At 41.5% G+C, this 24,583-nt stretch overlaps 1 protein-coding gene and 2 long non-coding RNA genes across 3 annotated transcripts in view; 2 read left to right on the plus strand and 1 right to left on the minus strand.

The window, feature by feature from the left end:
• Positions 1 to 24,583, plus strand: part of LOC138949675 (uncharacterized) — a 349,293-nt gene that overhangs the window by 283,760 nt on the left and 40,950 nt on the right. The window lies entirely within an intron of this gene.
• On the minus strand, positions 2,950 to 8,449 carry LOC138949673 (uncharacterized). Its single transcript, XR_011450391.1, has 6 exons — positions 8,118 to 8,449; positions 6,809 to 6,859; positions 6,069 to 6,116; positions 5,537 to 5,641; positions 4,463 to 4,510; positions 2,950 to 4,041 (listed from the first exon to the last, which is right to left on the minus strand). It is a non-coding gene; the product is annotated as an uncharacterized lncRNA (long non-coding RNA).
• LOC138951380 (zinc finger protein 121-like) lies at positions 18,170 to 20,398 on the plus strand. The gene is made up of 2 exons (XM_070322992.1): positions 18,170 to 19,563; positions 20,395 to 20,398. Exons 1-2 carry the CDS (start codon positions 18,215 to 18,217, stop codon positions 20,396 to 20,398), a joined length of 1,353 nt encoding a protein of 450 aa, XP_070179093.1. The 5' UTR covers positions 18,170 to 18,214.

The following is a 24,583-nucleotide window of genomic DNA, read 5'->3' on the forward strand; positions in this document are numbered from 1 at the left end:
AGTTAATTACACTTGCTTTCCAAAAATACATGGGTCCGAAATGGCACCTTTTGGCAAAGGCTCATATATATACCGGACGATGTTCGGAAATAACTCTGTCAGGTTTGTATTGGTTGTGAAAGAGTAAACACCTGATTTTCAGGGACTACAATATTTGCACATGCTCCTGTTCCCCCCCCTCGCTTGTGTTTGGCCGATCAAATGTTTTTTCACCCATAAGAGTAAGGGTATTCTCTATTTCACAACCCCTACACACCCCAAAGAGCTACTTTCGGAAATCGTCTCTTGGAGAAAAGCTGTGGGTATAGCAGACATTTGTTTTTGTAGCAGGATGGCTTGCTGACATAATTTAAAAGTGATGCAATAATTGATGTTCTATTAAGTTGACGTGGCACAGAAACTCTGTGTGTGCACACATTTCAAATCTAAACGTGCCGTGTGTGTGTGTGTGTGTGTTTTTAATTTGAACTGTCTGATTTTGTCATTGGGCGAATAACTTGTTAAAGTCTGTTTTGCACATGCGTGAGCGCAAAACTTAAAACCTAATTGTCAAGGATGCATATTTTTATTTATTTGGCACTTTTACTTTTACCTCTTCCTCTTTTTAAATGTGCTCTAACTTTAGGCATGGTTGCAGCAGCCATGAGGTTGTGTATGTAAATAACTATGCCTGACAGAAACAGCATACATGGTGTTTATATGTGTAGGCACTTAGCACAATGACGAAATTGATATATAAATAGTGAGCGATCCATGTGAATATTTGATTTTATACGTTTGTTACTTGCGATCTTGACAGATATCCACAAACCCTTAACTAAACAACAACCATGCAGACAAACTCAATCACACCACTATCACACAGTCATGTAAGCACAGATGAAGAAAAGCATCAGACGACCAAATAATATGACTCAAATTGTATTCAATCGATTAACAGTACATGAGTAATGTGACATTCTGTACATATAAAATGTTCACAGTCAGTCTAATGGACATTCTCTGTACCTTTTTATTGATCTGTACTTTTTCTTCCTCCCTAAGAACACATGTATTGTAAGCCTAAACACCAAAGAACATTATTTTAAGTCTAAACTAACAGACAACAAGAAGGGCAAAGCCCATACGACTCACATGCTTTACACATTTTTCCTACCAAAATACATGTGACCTTGACCCAAGGTCAAGGTCATGCAACACAAAGCTGTTAATTCAAGACATAGGAAGTACAATGGTGCTTATTGGCTCTTTCCACCATGAGATATGGTCACTTTTAGTGGTTCACTACCTTATTTTGGTCACATTTCATAAGGGTCAAAGTGACCTTGACCTTGATCATATGTGACCAAATGTGTCTCATGATGAAAGCATAACATGTGCCCCACATAATTTTTGAGCTTGAAACAGTTATCTTCCATAGTTCAGGGTCAAGGTCAATTCAAAATATGTATACAATCCAACTTTGAAGAGCTCCTGTGACCTTGACCTTGAAGCAAAGTAAACCAAACTGGTATCAAAAGATGGGGCTTACTTTGCCCTATATATCATATATAGGTGAGGTATTGAATCTCAAAAACTTCAGAGAAAATGGGAAAAATGTGAAAAATAGCTGTTTTTTAGGCAACATTTATGGCCCCTGCGACCTTGACCTTGAAGCAAGGTCAAGATGCTATGTATGTTTTTTTGGGCCTTGTCATCATACACCATCTTGCCAAATTTGGTACTGATAGACCGAATAGTGTCCAAGAAATATCCAACGTTAAAGTTTTCCGGACGGTGTCTCAGTAGAAAACAACAGTTTCTATGAGAAAAAAATTTGGTTTGTCTTGCAAACCGATTTATTTTGAACATAACTAACATGGAAAGCGTAACATAAAGTACAGCTCATATCAGAGTAGTATTAGAGGGAGTTTGCAGTATTGTCAAATACAAAGCTAAAATGTACCATTGATAAGCAAAGTCTCAATACTGTAATATACTGTAGTTATAGGATTGGGGGGGGGGGGGGGGTTCTTTTGTTACTTAGTCCTTTCACTGCATTCCATTACTGTTCTCATAACTTGTGATAGTGGAAATATGTGCAATGTGGAATGGTCCTTATTTTTTAGGTGCTGGAGTAGTTCTGTGATGGTAGTAGTTTTGTGCAATGCGACTCTAAGTTCAGGTGCTTGAGTAGATCTGTGATAGTCTGTTAATACTGTTGTTTTAAACTGTCTTACTGGCTAGATCATGATTATATAATTTTATGTGATGATCTGACTATATGATAATAATTACGTGTACTACTTACTTTTAAATGGATTATAAATTTTAGGTATTGTTCTAGTATTCACTAATGTTGTATTGATATTACTGGCACCCCTTTTAAACTGATATGGTTTTTACGTTTACAAGGCGACGATGTGAATTTGTGATGTAGATATGTGGCTGGTTATGTGTGAGAATGTAAATAATTGTGTGTGTGTGTGTGTGTGTGTGTGTGTACGTTCCTATCCATCAAACCCGGTTCACGGCTAGTTAACACTCAGTAAAAACTGGGTTCATTTGAAAACTCGGTTCCTGAATCAGGGACCCACTTTTTTTAAGCATGAGAAAGAGTGAAAATAAAAAAATAAAATAAAAATAAAAATAAAAAAAGCATGAGAAAGAGTGCTTTTCGCGTGTATGGACGTCTTTTTTGACGGAAAGAATGTCATAACAATGTTCAAAATGACATTCTTTCCGTCCTCTATAGGCGACGAAATAGGTCAAATTTTGTGCCTTTTTTAGTGTAAAATTCGTCGATGCCGGAGCGAGTACTGCACTCAGTGCCGTTGTAGTGCAAGTGCACTACAAAGGCACTGCGCCCAGTGCCGTTGTAGTGCAAGTGCACTACAAACGCACTATCCGTTGTGTGATGTGTGGAACCCAGTTTGGCGGAAAGGAACGTATGTGTGTGTGTGTGTGTGTGTGTGTGTGTGTGTGTGTGAGTTGTGTCTGTGTGTGCATGACAGTGTAATGTACGTATGTATGCATGCATGGTGATGTGTGTCTGCATATGTGTCTGGTTGGTTTTTATTTTATTTTTACCGTGCCGTGCCAAGATGAAATCCTTTTGCAAAATTGGTGAATAAATATCTTGTATCTTGTATCTTGTATAGCCTTTGCCATAAACAAACGCAAAAAACAACTGTCACATACACTACAACAAGCACATTAGAAACGGACTATAGAAACGCAACGCAGTGCAAGTGAAGACAGCTCATCATAACAAACGTCAATTGAAACTTTTCAATGACTATGGTATGTGAGCAACGTTTATGCAGGAAAGACAACTCGTCCTAACAAACGTCGAGAATCTCTCATTGTGAGCAAAGCATGTTTGAAAGACAACTCGTCCTAACAAAAATCATCCGTTACTGAATAATTTGATGTATAGTCTGTTTTAATTTACAGCAACTTAACATTTTTTGTTGCGTTTTTTATGGCAAAGGTTATAAAATAAAAATGATTTCACAACCCGACAAAAAATTATGTGGAGAACTAGAAATGTTATCACACACCAGAAATTCATTTTCGAGCACCAAAAGACGCATAACGCAACCTTCTGCCCCACCCTCATCTTACCGCGACCCAAACAGACTAACTTGCCATCAGATAAGGAATCAAAATACCAAATTTAAGCTAATCGCTGCAGAAACGGCTGAGATATGTGCAATCAAAATGTTTGCATAATGCAACGCCCATCCACCCCGACCCCCGCCTAGGAAAGGACCAACATACTGCATTTTAAGCTAATCTGTGCGTAAACGGTAGAGACATGGGCGATCACGTTTTTTGTGACGGACGGACAGAGGGATGCACAAAGTGAAAACAATACAACTCCCCTTTGGAAAAGAGAGTTCTAATGATACCATAGACATAATCGTGTCTCCGATGAGAATTTGATTTCCTTACCTGATTGTTGACGTGAGGAAACAGATGGGGGCGATGTTTGTTGACATGAGGAAACAAATCGGGGTACTGCTTCCAGCCACTTTTTAACTTTCTCTTGAGGAATCTCTGTTAAAAACACAAGAAAAAGAAACTGCTAGAATGAAACTTATCTTCTTAAATAAACAGATTTACAAATAACTTTATGCAGGAAAGATTTATGATGATAACATTATGACACAATCTCAAGAGCAGACCTGCAGACTAGAATATTAGTTGTTGGTCTCCTAAATGCATGAGAATGTATTTGTAGTACAGTAGAACTCCCCCTTTACGACCCCCCTGTTTACAACCACCCCCTTTTTACGACTGATTTTTCTACCAAGGATGCGTTCTACTATATAATGAACCCCCAGTGAACGACTCATCCCAAAACTTCGTTAGACAATGAACGTAATCTCGTGTGGAAGAAAACGTCTGTCACACGACCAAGTCGGAATAGCAGGTAATGTTGCAACGAAAGCTGCAGAACCTTCGGAATTGGACTTACCCACATCCTGTGGTGTACATGATCCACCTGTTGGCTTGTTGGGTGTTTCTGCAGGAACAAGCATCGCAAAAGATTAACAATCGTGTCTCAGTAGAAAACAACAGTTTCTACGAGAAAAAAATTTGGTTTGTCTTGCAAACCGATTTATTTTGAACATAACTAACATGGAAAGCGTAACATAAAGTACAGCTCATATCAGAGTAGTATTAGAGGGAGTTTGCAGTATTGTCAAATACAAAGCTAAAATGTACCATTGATAAGCAAAGTATAGCCTTTGCCATAAACAAACGCAAAAAACAACTGTCACATACACTACAACAAGCACATTAGAAACGGACTATAGAAACGCAACGCAGTGCAAGTGAAGACAGCTCATCATAACAAACGTCAATTGAAACTTTTCAATGACTATGGTATGTGAGCAACGTTTATGCAGGAAACTGGAAAGACAACTCGTCCTAACAAACGTCGAGAATCTCTCATTGTGAGCAAAGCATGTTTGAAAGACAACTCGTCCTAACAAAAATCATCCGTTACTGAATAATTTGATGTATAGTCTGTTTTAATTTACAGCAACTTCACATTGTTTGTTGCGTTTTTTATGGCAAAGGTTATAAAATAAAAATGATTTCACAACCCGACAAAAAATTATGTGGAGAACTAGAAATGTCATCACACACCAGAAATTCATTTTCGAGCACCAAAAAACGCATAACGCAACCTTCTGCCCCACCCTCATCTTACCGCGACCCAAACAGACTAACTTGCCATCAGATAAGGAATCAAAATACCAAATTTAAGCTAATCGCTGCAGAAACGGCTGAGATATGTGCAGTCAAAATGTTTGCATAATGCAACGCCCATCCACCCCGACCCCCGCCTAGGTAAGGACCAACATACTGCATTTTAAGCTAATCTGTGCATAAACGGTAGAGACATGGGCGATCACGTTTTTTGTGACGGACGGACAGGGGGATGCACAAAGTGAAAACAATACAACTCCCCTTTGGAAAAGAGAGTTCTAATGAAACCATAGACATAATCGTGTCTCCGATGAGAATTTGATTTCCTTACCTGATTGTTGACGTGAGGAAACAGATGGGGGCGGTGTTTGTTGACATGAGGAAACAGATCCGGGTACTGCTTCCAGCCACTTTTTAACTTTCTCTTGAGGATTCTCTGTTAAAACAGAAGAAAAAGAAACTGCTAGAATGAAACTTATCTTCTTAAATAAACAGATTTACAAATAACTTTATGCAGGTAAGATTTATGATGATAACATTATGACACAATCTCAAGAGCAGACCTGCAGACTAGAATTAGTTGTTGGTCTCCTAAATGCATGAGAATGTATTTGTAGTACAGTAGAACTCCCCCTTAACTCCCCCTTAACTCCCCCTGTTTACAACCACCCCCTTTTTACGACTGATTTTTCTACCACGGATGCGTTCTACTATATAATGAACCCCCAGTGAACGACTCATCCCAAAACTTCGTTAGACAATGAACGTAATCTCGTGTGGAAGAAAACGTCTGTCACACGACCAAGTCGGAATAGCAGGTAATGTTGCAATAAAAGCTGCAGAACCTTCGGAATTGGACTTACCCACATCCTGTGGTGTACATGATCCACCTGTTGGCTTGTTGGGTGTTTCTGCAGGAACAAGCATCGCAAAAGATTAACAATCGTGTCTCAGTAGAAAACAACAGTTTCTATGAAAACAAAATTTGGTTTGTCTTGCAAACCGATTTATTTTGAACATAACTAACATGGAAAGCGTAACATAAAGTACAGCTCATATCAGAGTAGTATTATAATTTATATCCAGTAAAATAACATAATGTAAGTTACCCAATGAAAACTGAAAGAAATTCTACCCTTTCTTTCTTGAGAAAACAGAATTGCAACTGCAGAAAATAATGTCCTCTTTTCATTTATAACCACTGTAAAATTGCCAAACAAAACATCGGCCAGCAGATCGCAGCCATTTCGGCGCATATCCTACTTTTCACGGCCTATTATTCCAAGTCACATGGGTATTTTGGTGGACATTTTTTTTTATCTATGCCTATACAATTTTGCCAGGAAAGACCCTTTTGTCAATCGTGGGATCTTTAACGTGCACACCCCAATGTAGTGTACACGAAGGGACCTCGGTTTTTCGTCTCATCCGAAAGACTAGCACTTGAACCCACCACCTAGGTTAGGAAAGGGGGGAGAAAATTGCTAACGCCCTGACCCAGGGTCGAACTCGCAACCTCTCGCAAGTGCGTTATCACTCGGCCACCCAGTCCTCGTATCCATGCATTCATTGGGCAGTACAAGGTATACAGACAGTAACTTACGTGTGGTTGGAACACGTCCTGTGGTTGGTCCTGCTGTTCTTTCAGTTGTTCCTGCAACGTATGTCCCATTAATGCATGAACAACCTTTCCTCAATAATTCATGAATGTCTATGCTAAGGGCATTACCTTTTGCAATCTTGTCAAACTCCACTGCCTCAAGCTGCCTGATCAATCACATTTAATCCTACCTAGGTTTTATTTATTTTGGACAAAATTTATGAGCTTACCAATAAACAAAACTGCCATCAACATTCACAAAATCACCTCAATCACAACACTGACAATAACAGTAATCATGTGTCAAAACACTGGATCGGCTTCGGGATGCGCTTGTGAAGAATAGTGTAAGAAGTTTTCTTTTCTTATTTTTTCCCACTGATTGATTCTAGACAATCATGCATACAAAATGGGGCAAAATCGTATGGGTTCCCAGGTCTACTACTATCCATGAGACCAAATAGCCAACCCTGGGGTTCCTGCGGCGCAATCTGAAGATATCATCAAGATCCGTGAAAGAGCAGGCGTACAAGGCCTTTGTCAGGCCTATCCTGGAGTACGCCTCGTCAGTATGGGACCCGCACACCCAGAAGAACATCGACAAGCTTGAGGCCGTCCAGAGACGAGCTGCCCGATTCGTCTGCAACCGCTACCACAACACGTCAAGTGTCAGCCGGATGCTGGACTCCCTTGGGTGGCAGTCTCTGGAGGAGCGCAGGAAGCTTGCCCGCCTCTCGATGCTCTATAAGATCAAGAACAGCATCGTCCACTGTCCGGGCATCAAGTCGAAGCTGGCCCCCTTACCACCACGCCAGCGAAGAGGCCATTGCCAGCAGTTCGGCCTCATCACCTGCCGCACTCAGTATCGGAGTGCCGCTTTTCTTCCCAGCACAGTGAAGGACTGGAACTCTCTACCAGCAGCTGTCGTCGAGGCCCGCACTGTCGACACCTTTGTGTCGCGCGCCTCGCACTAAACCAGCAGCCACTGTGACTCATGTCCCCCCCCCCCCCCCCCCATACTCCCCAACCTGTGAACTTTAATGGACTTTTGGATGCTGGAAACGCTGCTTTACTGGACTTGCGCAACATCCCATCAAGTGCCGAAATAATCACTACTGTTGATTGTGGGCAGTAATGGAAAGACAAAGACAAGACAAGACAGTAGTCTTTCTGTGATTAGTCCAGTGGACGATACCTTCCGCCTGTGATCAAACCTCAACTCACTCAATCAGCTGATGCAAAAAGTAACCAATACACAGCAAAATAATAGCATTATCTAATACACTCGAAGCAATAACATAACGATACACACCTTATGAACGGTTTTGATCTAAAACAGCAAAGTAGTGGAACAGTCTTCGTGATTCATCGGTTGATGAACCAGACGAAAATAATTCAAGTTGATGGAGTTCGCTCCCTTGATATAAGCTCTTCACCAGAAAATCTACTAAATTTTGTGTCATTTTACCAAGATGTCTTGAAATACATAATCAGCGTAGTTGTAGTCGGTGTTGAGTCACATCTTTCACTTTCAAAAATGTCTGAGCCTCCCGAAAAGCGTGTGCAATAAAACATGTTCTATAAACAACAGAAATGAGCACACACTCAGGCACTGGGTCTGTTCAGTATGTGTCAATACATTATTTGTTTTGTGTCTATTCCTTTCTCATTTGGCAGTTTTGTGCAAAACGACGTTACGGAGGAAATCATTGTTACGACTATCAATCTGATTGCTAGTTTAGGCATGGTGTCTGAAAAGCTTGTAAATCGAAAGATTGTGAAACTGTTTTGTTGAAGCTAGGTTGGTTTAAATGAGTATTTTGATATGCTTTAGTGTGTTAAATTCATAGCTCAGAATTCAGTGACATTCTTTCCTTATTTTTGATATAAGCCAAAGAACATTATTTTGTCGTGAAATTCATTGACGGATTGAGCTCCAAACTTGAGCCATAATTGATTAATTTGGTTGTTTGATCGATGAAAATGACGCCAGAAAGCTTACGTTTTCAACTAAGCGACATCATATACACGACAGAGAACTTTATATATCCCCTGTCAGAATTCACGAATAATCATAATTCCGTCTTTGAGTTTGACGCATGTAAACGAAATGCATTTGTACACAAAGATACAGTTCATTCCGTGACATCAAAGGGATCTAAAATGAATAGACCTTTTCAGTATCTGAGCAGCTCTCGCGAGACACGCTATTTGTTATGCTTTAAACATCGCGAGAACTTCGAACCTTGGCTTGTGCAGCTCGCACGAGATCGCTGTACCGCATGCTTTGCTATGCTCTGAAGTTTGCGAGAGATTACGAGAGCTTGGAATACCGATAGGGTCTATTGTTATACTTACAAGTGAAGGTTCTGCAAATTTGGAGGCTTAGATGCCTCTGAATTCTGAGCTATGAATTTAACACTAAAGTGCAAGATTACCGCGAATTGCTATTGTGGGATGTTGACTTGTGTGTTTTGGAAAATATGATATGTAGCTGTACTAGCTCTAAGTGTTCCACAGTGGTGTCGAAAACGCCGGAGTGTATACAGGACTCTGACCCCTGTATACTACTATGACACTCCGAATGCGTATAGCCAGTGCAAAACAATTAAAAAATCTGATGCTCCACGGACTTTAATTATAATATAATGTAGATTTCATTCTCTGAGTGTACATCAAAGACCAGACAACCACATCAACATGCAGATTGTCATTCCGGCGACGCCATTCATTGTCGATTCATTGTACCCATATATCAAAGTACGCTTGGGACATACACAAACAAAAAACAAACAGTAACACACACAAAAACTGTTGCTCCACGGCAGTTTGGAACACACTTTGTGACCCAGAAATGGTTGTATACTATGTAAATGTACATTATTTGCCAACCCTCGACACTCCGAAAAAGAGATAGCGGAAGTCAATACATCATAATTATTGGTTTTTCATTGGCTACTTCCTAATGACTAGTTAGGGGGCATTTCATTGACAAAAGAGTTGTAACAAAGCTGTTCGTTGTCGGAGTGTATACAGATCTAGCAATCCTGTAAACACTCGGAGTGCGTATAGCTTTTGCTTTGTTTCACCTGTTTATTGCTGATTTTTGCATACAATGATTACGTTGCATATAGTGATATATACTGAGGAGCGCGTGCCATGTTTTTAGTTTGTGAAAGACAAGACCACGACGTTTTTCCCTTGAAAAATTGAAAATGGCTGTTCAGATGTTCCTGTGGCGGCTGTGCTATTTTGGTGGTTGTGATGTCGTGTGGGAAGAATTACCATAAAGACCAGCTGCCATAGATTTTTTTTTGTACTGCAAGTGCAAGCAGAATAACCATTGCACCATTTGATCCTCGTTTTCTTCAAATACATGTACCACCTTTTTTTTGTTTTTTCTACAGTAACGCTGTGAACAGTGGGGAACCATCAAGGCCTTCACTAGTGACCAGACAGGTACATGCAGAAGCTTCCCCTTGCAGCATGGAGGAAGGAGACACAGCAATTCTGTCTGACATCAAGATAGAGATTGATGTCGCAGAAGAGACACCGCAGTACTGGCACATGACGGAACCAGAGCCATACGGTAAGGTTTACCAAACCTCTCTAACACTAAAACAACAAATGCAACATCCTCAATATACAATGTGTCTTGCTGAACAAATGCTAGCTTTTAATTGTTAAAGTGACATCTTTTAGGTGTGTTACTGTTAGTGTTAACAAAACCTATGTAAAGATAATTTTGTCTTTTGAAGAAAAAGCAGAGAGAGCAAGCTTGTAGACAAAATAGTTTACAGTAAATGAAGCTTTGTAAACAGCAGTACATCGCTGAGAAAAAAAATATGCCTTTGTGTGCAGTTCATTGTAAATGTAACATTGATAAGGCAGTTTATGTTGAAACATACGATCGACTGAATTATAAGTGAATAGGCCAATAATTCCCCTGCTATATTCAGCAAACAGATTGCTTTTGTAAGACGTAGTGGCTATACAGTAGAACAGATTGCTTTTATAAGACGCAGTGGATATATGGCCAAGAATCTGTCAAGGAGTCTAAAAAGTGTTACAATTTTTAGACTTTTTTAAACCTCCTTAAATTTACATGAATAAACATCTCAGTATTCCTGTCCTTCAATTGCAGCATTTTATTTTCCAGTCAAGTGTTCGGTTTATCAAATATTTGCAGATAAAGCACAAATGACTGTATGTTACATTTACACCATAACATAATTTTAAGGTGCTGTCATTTTCTTAGGTTCAGCTTTAGGCAACTGTTTCACTATCCAATTGCTTGATTGCTGAATGTAGAGTTGATCTGTACTAAAGCAACATTTAAAAAAAGTTTCTCCTGTCTCAATATAAGCAAAATCATTTATCAGTTAGTTACTTTACACCAAAGCCCAGAATCAAAGATACAATTCAACATTTACGTATTGAATTACATATTGATATTCTTACCCCGAATCACATAAAAGCATTGACGCAGTCTTACATGCTTAAGCTCTGAAAAGGCTACCCGTCTTAAACAATTTTAAAGGGAAGCAACCCAACACAAAAAGTGCAAATACAGGTATGGTAATGACCATCTACCCTGGGAGTTACCTCCGTCCGGGTTACGTGACGTCACTTCCCCTGTAAACACCATGTGTAACTCATACGACTATTCAGCCTACAGCAGAGAAGGTCGTCGGATTTTTGGCTCCGTGTGTGGCTGCGTGCTGGTGTTTGTAAGGACACCCACCGGCCGCCTAACCCGTCTTACCGGCTTGCCTTTACGTGTTTGGTGAGCTCTTTCCATTTTGGTCATTATTTTGACAAGAATGTTGTTGTAGTTGCTGACTTTTCGTCCGTTTTGCGGACTTGTAAATTTTTTCAGTAACGAACATTTTGGCCCCATGTTTGTTTATCAGCTTAGCTGACGGCGAACGTGGCACGGCCTATGTTTTGGTTAGGTAAACCTTATTTTACCTCTTTACTTGCCTTCTGCTTTGTTAGTTGGTAAGCGCTTCCTTTATTAGTCATTAGTTTGACAGGAAGTTCGTTGTAGTTGCTGAATTTTTCATCCGTTTTGGACTTGTTAATTTTCCAGTAACTCTTTGTTTCGCCGCCTGTTTTTTGTGTCAGCGTGACTGACTGTGATATAACATGGCTAGGCTTGTGTCATTGCTCTACCAGACCATTGGTATTTGTTGTTTCGTACTAAGCATGTATAACCGCTTTGTCTGTTACTTATTCTGCCCCAAATGAATTTGGGGGGCAGTTTAGCATGTCTGTGACGTTTCTTTCTTCTTGCTTTCCCTCTCTTTGGCATCGGAGCGCGGCGCTCTGGTGTCTATACTGCTTAGCTCTCTTTTTCCAGAGTTTCGCAGTTTGGGGGAGAAGATTGCAGCTTCCCACGCCGTCTCCAGCGTTGTACTTCCGCCGGCGGCGGGTGACGGCTGCTCATTGGCTTCTTGGTTTGCCGTCGGCCACGGCTTTTCGGTCGCGGGCCTTCAGCTGCGTCTACTGCCTCCTTGGGGGGCATGGACGGTAAGTCAAACTGCTCCACTGGCTCTCGTGAAGCCACCGGATGCTCTCTTTTGAGCAACAGTTCTTGGTCGCAGGTTCACTACCCGCAAACTTCCTGCCTGTCAGGATATGCTGCTCTTTCTATGCCCGATCGTACAGCGAGTACGGCTGTGACTGAGCAAGCAGGAGTCACGTTTCCGGGTTTACCCGGAAGCGAAGGTCCATCCAGTACACCCATGAAGGTCACTGCTGGGGTCGACCGCAAACTTCCTGCTGGTCAGGATATGCTGCTCTTTCTAGGCCTGATCGCACAGCGTGTACGGCCGTGACTGAGCAAGGGCGGCTTCCGCTTGCGGGAGTCGCGTTTCCCGGAAGCGAAGGTCCATCCAGTACACCCACGAAGGTCACTGCTGGGGTCGACCGCGGACTGGCCTTCGGGCGTTCTGGCTTCTGGCCTCAGTCACTGCAACAGGTGCTTCCGCTTTATGCGGCTTCGTCCGTTGCCTAATCTTCTGCTCTTTCTAAACCTGTTTGCATTGCGTGCACGGCTGTGAATAAGCAAGGGCGGCTTCCGTTTTCGGGAGTCGCGCTTCCGGATTTTCCCGGAAACGAAGGTCCTCCATCCCGTGCACTCACAGAGGTCATGGCTGGGGTTGACCGTTGACTGGCCTTCGGGCGTTCTGGCCTCCGGCCTTAGTCATCGCAACAGGCGTTTCCGTTTATGCGGCTTCGTCCGTTGCCTTTCCGGCTCCGCCCGGAGTTTCCGTTCCTCCTCCTGTTGCTCCTATACGGATGTCAGTGAGTGAGGAACTGCGTACTCTATTCTTGGAACTTCTGGTATGCTTACGCTCTTTGTGAGTTTTTGTCATCGAGTTGGACTCTGGTACTTTGTACTTGGATGTCTTTCTCTTTCTCTTACGTGGTGATTGGTCGCTCTTCCTTTGAGCTGCCTCTCTTTTTTCCACACTTCTTGTTGGGTTTGACTTTTCCTGCCAAGAAGAAAAGGTGGGGGGGGGGCAGATTGTCTTTCCCCTCTACTCGGTTCGGGTTCTTTTAATCCAGAGCTTTGGTCTCTCTCTGTGCCTTTTTGCTTTTTCGTCCGTGGGATTGAACGAAGGTTTGGGCACAGCTTACTAGCCTTCTGAGGTTTTTTCTTTGGCTAGTTGGCTCACGAAGTGTAGCCTATGCGATCGTAACTTTGTCTGTCTGTGCGTTTGTGCGTGCGTGTGTGTGTGTGTGTGTGTATGTCTGTGGTAGAAACTTTAACATTTCCGAGTCTATGTGTGAGTGGTTATCCAAGACTATGGATAAAGCTCGCATAAGATTACGTCACGGTCAAAAGTGTTTGACGTCAATTAATGCATCATGACGGCATGCCTCCCTGTAGTCTTTCTCTCTCGCGTGGTGTGTGTGGTCTCGGTCATTGTTATTTTGAGCGGGCCGAGACTATTTGGCAGTCGTGTCCCTGTAAGTAGGCCACATGCAGACACAGACAGATCTAGATCTAGTGTCTCTCTTTCTTGCACAGTGTCACCTAAGCTTACTGTGTGTGTGGGTGTGTATGTGTGATTGGTTGGTTGGTTGTTGGGGTTTAATGTCTCTTCAGCAGATGCTAGCTGCTATTCGAGACCGAGTGTATGTGTGACGGAGTGATTGAGTTTGTGTTACTGTTTGTCTATTTCTTACGTGAGCCTTGAAGGCTTCGCCTCTTGTTGAGTCACTTGAGAAAATGTGACTCTATGTAATCGGTCAGTGTTAGTCTGTCCGGCCGGCCGGCCGTCCGTAGACACCACCTTAACGTTGGACTTTTCTCGGAAACTATCAAAGCGATCGGGCTCATATTTTGTTTAGTCGTGACCTCCAATGACCTCTACACTTTAACGATGGTTTCGTTGACCTTTGACCTTTTTCAAGGTCACAGGTCAGCGTCAAAGGAAAAATTAGACATTTTATATCTTTGACAAAGTTCATCGGATGTGATTGAAACTTTGTAGGATTATTCTTTACATCAAAGTATTTACTTCTGTAGCCTTTTACGAACGTTATCAGAAAAACAAGGGAGATAACTAGCCTTTTCTGTTTGGCAACACACAACTTAACGTTGGGCTTTTCTCGGAAACTATAAAAGTGACCGGGCTCAAATTTTATGTGAACGTGACTCCCAGTGACCTCTACACTTTGACGTCTGCTTTGGTGACCTTTGACCTTTTTCAAGGTCACAGGTATGCTTCAGGTATGCATTGTGTTGTGAATAGCAATTTCTTCCTGTCCATCTGATGCCTCATATAATATTCAGAACTGCGAAAGTGACTCGATCGAGCGTTTGCTCTTCTTGTTTTTATTTAGAGACTCCTTGGCTGTCAATCAGGACGTTTCTCCGATCCCTTCCTGATTTGTTGGCAGCGGGCCAGTTCCTGGCTAAGGATTAGTGTGAGTTAGAATTTTCTTTCCACCGGGCCCTTCCTGCCTTGTTGGCATGGGGCCACTTTCTGGCAAGGTTTTTAGAGTGAGTTAGATTTTTCTTTCCCACCGCCTTGTTGATTTTATCTGCTAATGTGATTCGGATTAAGAATATGTAATTTAATGGAAAATTTCTAAAGTAAATTTTCATTTGATTAATATACTTACCCGAATCACATATTGTATTCCCTCCCGCCTGCCCCGCGTATGGTTTTAAGGTTTATTTAAAGCCGTATGAAGGGTAGCCACGTGGAGTTATAGGAAGTGACGTGGCACACACCAATATGGGAGGTAACTCCCGGTGCCTGTTCATTACCAAAGCTACTTTCGCTTTCGTTTTGGTGATGGGGTTGCTTCCCTTTAAAATTATTTAGTCGGGTAAGCGTTTTTCAGTGATAAGCATCTCAAGTGAACTCAATGCTAATGTGATTCGGGTAAGTATATTAATCAAAGGAAAATTTACTTTAGAAATTTTCCATTATAATTCAAATGTTACCCATGAAGCAAACAATTCATTTGTATTCTTTCTTTCTTTATTTGGTGTTTAACGTCGTTTTCAACCACGAAGGTTATATCGCGACGATTCATTTGTATTAAAAAGCTCCTATTCAATAGATTTTGCTATACCAAACTTGTGCGATGAAAAATGCATGTGTAACTTAACCCTTCCGTTTTTGCCTAAACCTTCTTCTTTTTTTAACCTGAGCAGTTAGCCCTTTTGAAAGTATTCAATTGAAACAAACTCCAGACCTGTTTACCAGTACGATTTGGGCGTATTTTGTACGCCAAATTATTACCGGTACGCAAATACGCGACACACGCACAAAATACGCATAAGAAAAAATCTAGAATACGTTTTCCGGTGTTGGTGTGCTGATTACGGGATGGTACAACTGATACGGGGTTCGGTCTAAGAGAGATAACCATGACAGCGAGTCTTCAGCTGTGGAAACCTTGTTCAGTTGTTGGCACGTGCGAGTCTGGACAATCGTGGCAAAATGAAGCGGTAAAATTAATGTGTCAGTTTCGGATTACTGTACCAAGTCTAAACAGCAGAAGCAGCAGATTTTCTTGGAGAAATATAAGAAAGAGCCAGGTACTATGGGAAAACGTCATGCACACTGCAAGTATTGTAAATCAGATTTCTCCGTTGCCCATGCTGGGAAATATGACATCGAACGACACTGCATTTCCAAAACTCACCTGGACATGGTTGCTGCAAAGAAATCCGTTGAAAGCTGCCAAGGAATTATGAAGTTCATTCCTGCAAAGCAAATCCTGCCAGAAGAAAAGGCTGTAGTCCGTGCTGAAGCAAGGTTTTCTGAGATGATTGTAAAAATGAACTTGCCACTGTCAACCGCAGTTGTAATATTTCACAAGCTTCATCTTTTCATTATCAATCTGTTTGGAAGACACTGGTTATAATGCTATAAACTGACAGGTAAATAAAATTGTTTTATCCCTGTTGTAATGGAAGGAGTTAAATTCTGAAGGTTTTCACAAGACATGCTATTCTTACACAAACACGTTTGCACCCACGCGTACATTTTCCCTAGCCCATATGGCTTTGCTTGCAAAGTACACTAACTTTTTGAAAAATACACTCAACTTTTTGGGAAAGTACTCTTGGCTCGGGTTTAGGGTAAACAGGTCTGAAACTCAGTGACTTGAAACTTGTTTCTCATTTGGTTTCAACAATTATTTGAGAATTTACCTCCTGAAATGATAAATTCATAAGCTTCAAGTAAAGAATAATACAAGGGAGGTGACTGTAATTTCCTGTGTTTGTGAACACTTTTTGTTAGCATGGTAATTTTCCTTTAATTCAGTTAACATTTTTTAAATCAAAGACAAAACTAGGTGATAAAATCAATCACCTTCAAGTTTACAAGATTTTTAATTTGGGAATCTCCAATTTTAAGTTTTTGTTAGCAAGGAGAGACCTCCCGCGGGTTAGGGGGAAGAATTTACCCGATGCTCCCTAGCATGTCGTAAGAGGCGACTAATGGATTTTGTTTCTCCTTTTACCCTTGTTAAGTGTTTCTTGTATAGAATATAGTCAATGTTTGTAAAGATTTTAGTCAAGCAGTATGTAAGAAATGTTAAGTCCTTTGTACTGGAAACTTGCATTCTCCCAGTAAGGTAAAAATAGTGTACTACGTTGCAAGCCCCTGGAGCAAATTTTTGATTGGTGCTTTTGTGAACAAGAAACAATTGACAAGTGGCTCTATCCCATCTTCCCCCTTTCCCCGTCACGATAGAACCCTTCGTGGTTCAAAACGACGTTAAACACCAAATAAAGAAAGAACAAGTGGCTCTATCCCATCTTCCCCATTTCCCCGTCGCGATAGAACCCTTCGTGGTTGAAAACGACGTTAAACACCAAATAAAGAAAGAACAAATGGCTCTATCCCATCTTCCCCCTTTCCCCATTGCGATAGAACCCGTCGTGGTTGAAAACGACGTTGAACACCAAATAAAGAAAGATAGCAAGGAGAGGCTTCTAAAATCCTTCTTCAAATGTGTTGACCTTGTTTTTTGTAGACCCTTTAGCAAGAGTGATGCAACCAAACACCTTCAAGTATAGAGGTTTGTTGCTGTTTTCAGTTTTAAAACCAGGAGAAGCTCAAATAGCCCCTTTTGAAATGCTAAAATTCATTTTTGGCTGGGTGGTTACAAATACCTTCAAGTTTACAAGATTGTTCATATTATGCGTATCTGCAAAGCCTGTTTGTTCTGAAATAGATTTAGAGTCAAAAGAGGCCATTCAAATCCTCCCTGAAATGCGAAAATTTGTTTGTGGGTGGGGGGCGCTGCCCCCTGCATGGACCCCCCAGCAAGGGCGCTGCCCCTGCTCCCCGCCGGGGCCTTACCGGCCCCTGGACCACGGCCTTTTCAGTTTTTTCATTTTCCAGCAGTTGCACCCATGTTCTCGTGACCAAGTTGACTTTAATTAAAGAATCTTGATCGATCGATGATTTTCTTATTTCTTGTTTACAAAGCTCTCTCTCTCTCTCTCTCTCTCTCTCTCTCTCTCTCTCTCTCTCTCTCTCTCTCTCTCTTTGAGTCAGTTAAACACACACACACACACACACACACACACACACACACACACACACACACACACACACACACAAAGACCATGCCCCGATGTGTTTTCTTTATGATGTGGCTATGGTTGTGCTGCACGATATCGCTACTGCTGTGGAAAGCGAAAGTAGGTTTTTACATGTGTCCGCGTGGTGGCGCCACAGGGCTTCCTGTTTCAATTATCAGCGCCGTATGAAGCGTCTCTGTGTACTCTACAGTCTCTGTAGATACTAATTTGCATCACTTATATCACTTGCATTCCTTTCAGTGCCTGACAGGGAGGTCAAAACAGCTACCATGGCTGCAGTGCAGTCATTGGGCGGAAAAGCTGCAGTCAACACAGCTACCATGCCTACAGTGCAGTCATTGGACGGAAAACCTGCAGTCAACACAGCTACCATGCCTACAGTGCAGTCATTGGACGGAAAAGCTGCAGTCAACACAGCTACCATGACTACAGTGCAGTCACTGGACGGAAAAGCTGCAGTTAATGGGCACAGCGATGCCTGGCTGAAACCAGAGATTCAGACACCAGAAATACAGACTGCAGTCGACAATTGCAGTCATAATTGGCTGAAACAAGAAATACAAACACTAGAAACACAGACTGCAGTCAACACTCACAGTGATACCTGGCTGAAACAAGAGATAGAGACACCAGAAACACGGACTGCAGTCGACACTCATAGCGATACCTGGCTGAAACAAGAGATACAGACACAAGAAACACAGGCTGCAGTTGACTCTCATATTAACAATACATGGCTGAACCAAGAGATACAGACACCGAAAACACAGACTGCAGTGAACACTCACTGTGATACCTGGCTGAAACGAGGGAGATGGATAACAGAAACTCAAAGCATGGGTAGATTAGAACTAAATGAGAGACGTGAACCAGATCCAGTTCCAATGTCTGGCACCACATTCCCGTGTTCAGGTCACAAGAAGCAGCAGGTTGTGATTACAACCCGTACAGGGGAGAAAAAGCATGCATGCAATGAGTGTGGTGCCAGCTATTTACGGTCTGGTCATTTGAAGCAACACATGTTAACACATACAGGGGAGAAAAAGCATGCATGCAATGAGTGTAGTGCCTTGTTTTTACGGTCTTTTTCTTTGAAGCAACACATGTTAACACATACAGGGGAGAAAAAGCATGCATGCAATGAATGTGGTGCCAGGTTTTTACGGTCTGGTTGTTTGAAGCAACACATGTTAACACACACAGGGGAGAAAAAGCATGCATGCAATGAGTGTGGTGCCAGGTTTTTACGGTCTAGTTGTTTGAAGCGACACATGTTAACACACACAGGGGAGAAAAAGCATTTATGCAATGAGTGTGGTGCCAAGTTTTTACGGTCTGGTTGTTTGAAGCAACACATGTTAAAACATAGAGGGGAGAGAAAGTATGAGTGTACTGAGTGTGGTGCCAGGTTTTTACTGTCTAGTAATTTGAAGCAACACATGTCAACACATACAGGGGAGAAAAAGTATGAGTGTACTGAGTGTGATGCTAGTTTCAAACTGTCTTCTTATTTGAAGCGACACATGTTAACACATACAGGGGAGAAAAAGCAAGCTTGCAATGAGTGTGGTGCCATGTTTTTACGGTCTGGTGATTTGAAGAAACACATGTTAACACATACAGGGGAGAAAAAGCATGCATGCATTGAGTGTGGTGCCAGTTTTTTACGGTCTGGTGATTTGAAGAAACACATGTTAACACATACAGGGGAGAAAAAGCATGCATGCATTGAGTGTGGTGCCAGGTTTTTACGGTCTGGTTATTTGAAGCAACACATTTTATTACACACAGGGGAGAAAAAGCATTTATGCAATGAGTGTGGTGCCAGGTTTTTACGGTCTCGTTGTTTGAAGCTACACATGTTAACACATAGAGGGGAGAGAAAATATGAGTGTACTGAGTGTGATGCTAGTTTCAAACGCTCTTCTTATTTGAAGCGACACGTTTTAACACATACAGGGGAGAAAAAGCATGCATGCAATGAGTGTGGTGCCATGTTTTTGCGGTCTGGTTGTTTGAAGCAACACATGTTAACACATACAGGGGAGAAAAAGCATGCATGCAATGAGTGTGGTGCCAGGTTTTTACGGTCTTTTCATTTAAAGCAACACATGTTAACACATAGAGGGTAGAAAAAGTATGAGTGTACTGAGTGTGATGCCAGTTTCAAACTGTCTTCTTATTTGAAGCAACACATGTTAACACATACAGGGGAGAAAAAGCATGTATGCAACCATTGTGGTGCCAGGTTTTTACGGTCTGGTGATTTGAAGCAACTTATGTTAACACGTAAAGGGGAGAAAAAACATGCATGCATTGAGTGTGGTGCCAAGTTTTTACGGTCTGGTAATTTGAAGCAGCACATGTTAACACATACAGGGGAGAAAAAGCATGCATGCAATGAGTGTAGTGCCATGTTTTTACGGACTGGTTCTTTGAGGAAACACATGTTTACACATACAGGGTAGAAAAAACATGTATGCAGCGATTGTGCTTCCAGGTGATGCTAGTTTCAAACTGTCTTCTTATTTGAAGCGACACATGGTAACACATACAGGGGAGAAAAAACATGCATGCAATGAGTGTGGTGCCAGGTTTTTATTGACTCACATGCGAAGCAAAAGTGAGTCTATGTACTCACCCGAGTCGTCCGGCCGGCCAGAAAACTTTAACGTTGGATATTTCTTGGACACTATTCAGTCTATCAGTACCAAATTTGGCAAGATGGTGTATGATGACAAGGCCCCAAAAAACATACATAGCATCTTGACCTTGCTTCAAGGTCAAGGTCGCAGGGGCCATAAATGTTGTCTAAAAAACAGCTATTTTTCCCATTTTTCCCATTTTCTCTGAAGTTTTTGAGATTGAATGCCTCACCTATATATGATATATAGGGCAAAGTAAGCCCCATCTTTTGATACCAGTTTGGTTTACCTTGCTTCAAGGTCAAGGTCACAGGAGCTCTTCAAAGTTGGATTGTATACATATTTTGAAGTGACCTTGACCCTGAACTATGGAAGATAACTGTTTCAAACTTAAAAATTATGTGGGGCACATGTTATGCTTTCATCATGAAACACATTTGGTCCCATATGATCAAGGTCAAGGTCACTTTGACCCTTATGAAATGTGACCAAAATAAGGTAGTGAACCACTAAAAGTGACCATATCTCATGGTAGAAAGAGCCAATAAGCACCATTGTACGTCTTGAATTAACAGCTTTGTGTTGCATGACCTTGGATGACCTTGACCTTGGGTCAAGGTCACATGTATTTTGGTAGGAAAAATGTGTAAAGCAGAAGGTCAAGCATGTGAGTCGTATGGGCTTTGCCCTTCTTGTGGTCTGGTAATTTGAAGCGACACATGTTTACACATACAGGGTAGAAAAAACATGTATGCAGCGATTGTGGTTCCAGGTTCTTGCAATGTGGTTCTTTAAAGCGACACATGTTTACACATACAGAGGAGAAAAAGCATGATATGAATATCACTGCCCGCCGCATCCTGAACTCGGGTTTAAAAATAGGTCTCATTTTAACCCCTGACACGATGCTGAAACAAGAGATACAGACACCCCAAACACATACTGCAGTCAACACTCATAGTCGTACCTGGCTGAAACAAGAGATACAGACACAAGAAACACAGGCTGCAGTTGACTCTCATATTAGCAATACATCCCTTTCCCCTATCCCATCTCCCCCCTTTCCCCTATCCCATCTCCCCCCCTTTCCCCGTCGCGATATAACCAGGGGTGGGATTTCTTCCGTCCCTGACGGATTTCCGTCCCAGGAAAAAATTTGGATTTTTTTTTTGAATTTTTTTTTTTTTTTTACCTTAGAGGGGCACGGGTAGCTCAAATGGTAAAGCACTGGACTTGTGATCGAAAGGTCGCTGGTTCGAATCCGGGCCGGGATGGACACAGGTCAACCTTATGTGCAGACCCAGAGACAGTATCCATCTCCCTCCCCCGTGTCACCACAGTGGCACGTAAAAGACCTTGGTCATTCTGCCATAAGTGCAGATGACTGATAACACCTGAACACGCATACACATGTGTATATCATCTAAAGTCGGGTTAAAACCCGGGAACATGCCCCTAATGGCTTTGCCATGAGGGGCATAAAACTTGAATTTCTCTTTTTACCTTTTTTTTGTTAATCCGTTCTGTGTACAGAAGGTCAACTACCTTTCACCATTACCAAATTGACCAAATTGAGTGAGATGTAGGGAGCAGCTATGTCATGTCATCCTGGCAAATGTTATGAGGGCTTACTAGCGCCAAAACTAAAAATTAGTAATTAACCCGTGAAAGTTACTAATTTTCACAAGAAAATTACAATTATGACGTGAAAATTACAAATTTTCAAGTGTTAATTACTAATTTTCACGTGTTAATAACTAATTTTCAAGTGTTAATGTCTAATTTTCAGTTTTGGCTCGCTTCCTGACGGCTTACTTGTGCCAAAACTAAAAATTAGTAATTTTCACCCATTAATATAATTACTAATGTTCATGACAGCTGGCTGCTGGCTGCTCGAGGAGAACTGAACTGGGCTAGGGACCGGGTTAGGTCGTCTTGGGTCAGTGCTGAAATGGTTACTTTATTGACTGTTGGCCGAACGGATACCCGGGCTTCATATTTTTGCATGCATGTATTCGTGTTTCCAAGGCCTGAGGCTTTTGCTGTGACCCTGGGATCTTTATCGTGCACATGAAATTCAAGTTTTACGCCCTCACGTAAAACCATTAGGGGCATGTTCCTGGGTTTTAACCCGACTTTAGATGATATACACAAGTGTATGCGTGTTTAGGTGGTATCAGCCATCTGCACTTATGGCAGAATGACCGAGGTCTTTTACATGCCACTGTGGTGACACGGGGGAGGGAGATGGATACCGTCTCTGGGTCTGCACATAAGGTTGACCTGTGTCCGTCCCGGCCCGGATTCGAACCAGCGACCTTTCGATCACAAGTGCAGTGCTCTACCACCTGAGCTACCCGGGCCCCCAGGGGTGCTCTGGAAACTAAAGGGGGGAGTTAACGTCCTCACAGAAACTAGTTCTATTTGGGACAAGTTGGTGATACGCTAAGGAGCCCACAACTTTATATACCCCACTTCAGTGCAGGGATTCAGAGACCTTAAGTGGTGTGGTAGAAAAAAATGGTATTCCTAATCTGTGAACTAGTGATATTTACATTCTGATACATTGAGTCCTTTAGAAAGTTTGCAAGTGAAACACGCTTAATTTAAACATATTTCTCTTTTAATTCAAGCAATGATTCAACAATAAATTTAGAATATAACTCCTGAAATGATGAATTGAAAAGCAGCATCAGAAGACTGAATAGCATTAGCAAGGGATATAACTCTGGTGGTTTCTCTTTTTGTCTAAACCTTCTTCTTTTATAACCTGAGCAGTTAGCCTTTTTAAAGGTGTTGAATTGAAACAAACTGACTTGAAACTTGTTTCTCATTTGGTTCAAGCTATGGTTCAACAATTATTTGAGAATATACCACCTGCAATGATAAAATCATAAGCTACAAGTAAAGATGTGTAGTACAAGGGAGGTGACTTATTTTCTGTGTTTGCTTTGTTTGCATGGCGATTTTCCTTTAATGCAGTAAACATTTGTTTTAAACAAAGAGAAAAGTAGGTGATGAAATCAAATACCTTCAAGTTTACAAGATTTTTTAATTATGTGCATCTCCAATTTTAAGTTTTTGTTTAAGCCGCTTCTAAAGCCCTTCTTGAAATTTGTTTATCACTTGTTTGTTTAGACCCCCTAGCAAGAGTGATGCAACCAAACACCTTCAAGTATAGAGGTTTTTGATTTTGTGCATTCATCCCCCTCCCAAAAAAAACCAAGTGTGTACTGTTTTCAGTTGTAAAGCCAGGAGAGGCTTAAATAGCAACTCTTGAATTGCTAAAAATTCACTTTCAGCTGGTTAGTTACAAAAACCTTCAAGTTTACAAGATTTTTTACTTTTGTGCATCTCCAATTTTCAGATTTTGTTTAAGCTTATAGGAGCTTCTAAAGGCCCTTCTTGAAATGTGTTTACCACTTGTTTTTGTAGACCTCCTAGCAAGAGTGATACAACCAAACATCTTCAAGTATAGAGGTTTTTGATTTTGTGCATTCTCTCCTCCCCCCCCCCCCCCTACCCCCTTCCCTCCCCCATTTGTTGTTGTTTTTGTTTGCTATTATCAGTTTTAAAGCCAGCAGAGGCTCAAATTGCCCCCTCATGAAATGCTAAAATTAATTTTCAGCTGGTCAGTTACAAAAACCTTCAAGTTTACAAGATGCATATGTTATGCATCTCCAAAAAGCTTGTTTGTTCTAAAATTTACAAGTTGGGAGAGGCCACCTAAACCCTCCCTAAAATGCTAAAAATCATTTTCGGCGACCCCCCAGCAAGGGCGCGGCCCCTGCACCCTGCCGGAGCCTTAGCGGCCCCTGGACCCCGGCCTTCCAAAATGTTCAGTCCTGGCAGTTTTAATGCCATCAAATGCTAAAATTAATTTTCAGCTGGTCAGTTACAAAAACCTTTAAGGTTACAAGATGTATATATATATCAGGCAACATAGGCAAAACAAAAAGGGTCGGTAGGTCGGGATCTATTTTTTTCTTTTTTTTCCCCCAAAAAAACATATTTTTAAGTTATTTTGCCAAAAAAACCACCCTT

The sequence above is a fragment of the Littorina saxatilis genome, linkage group LG16 (assembly GCF_037325665.1).
Source record: "Littorina saxatilis isolate snail1 linkage group LG16, US_GU_Lsax_2.0, whole genome shotgun sequence".
NCBI classification, from domain to species: domain Eukaryota; kingdom Metazoa; phylum Mollusca; class Gastropoda; order Littorinimorpha; family Littorinidae; genus Littorina; species Littorina saxatilis.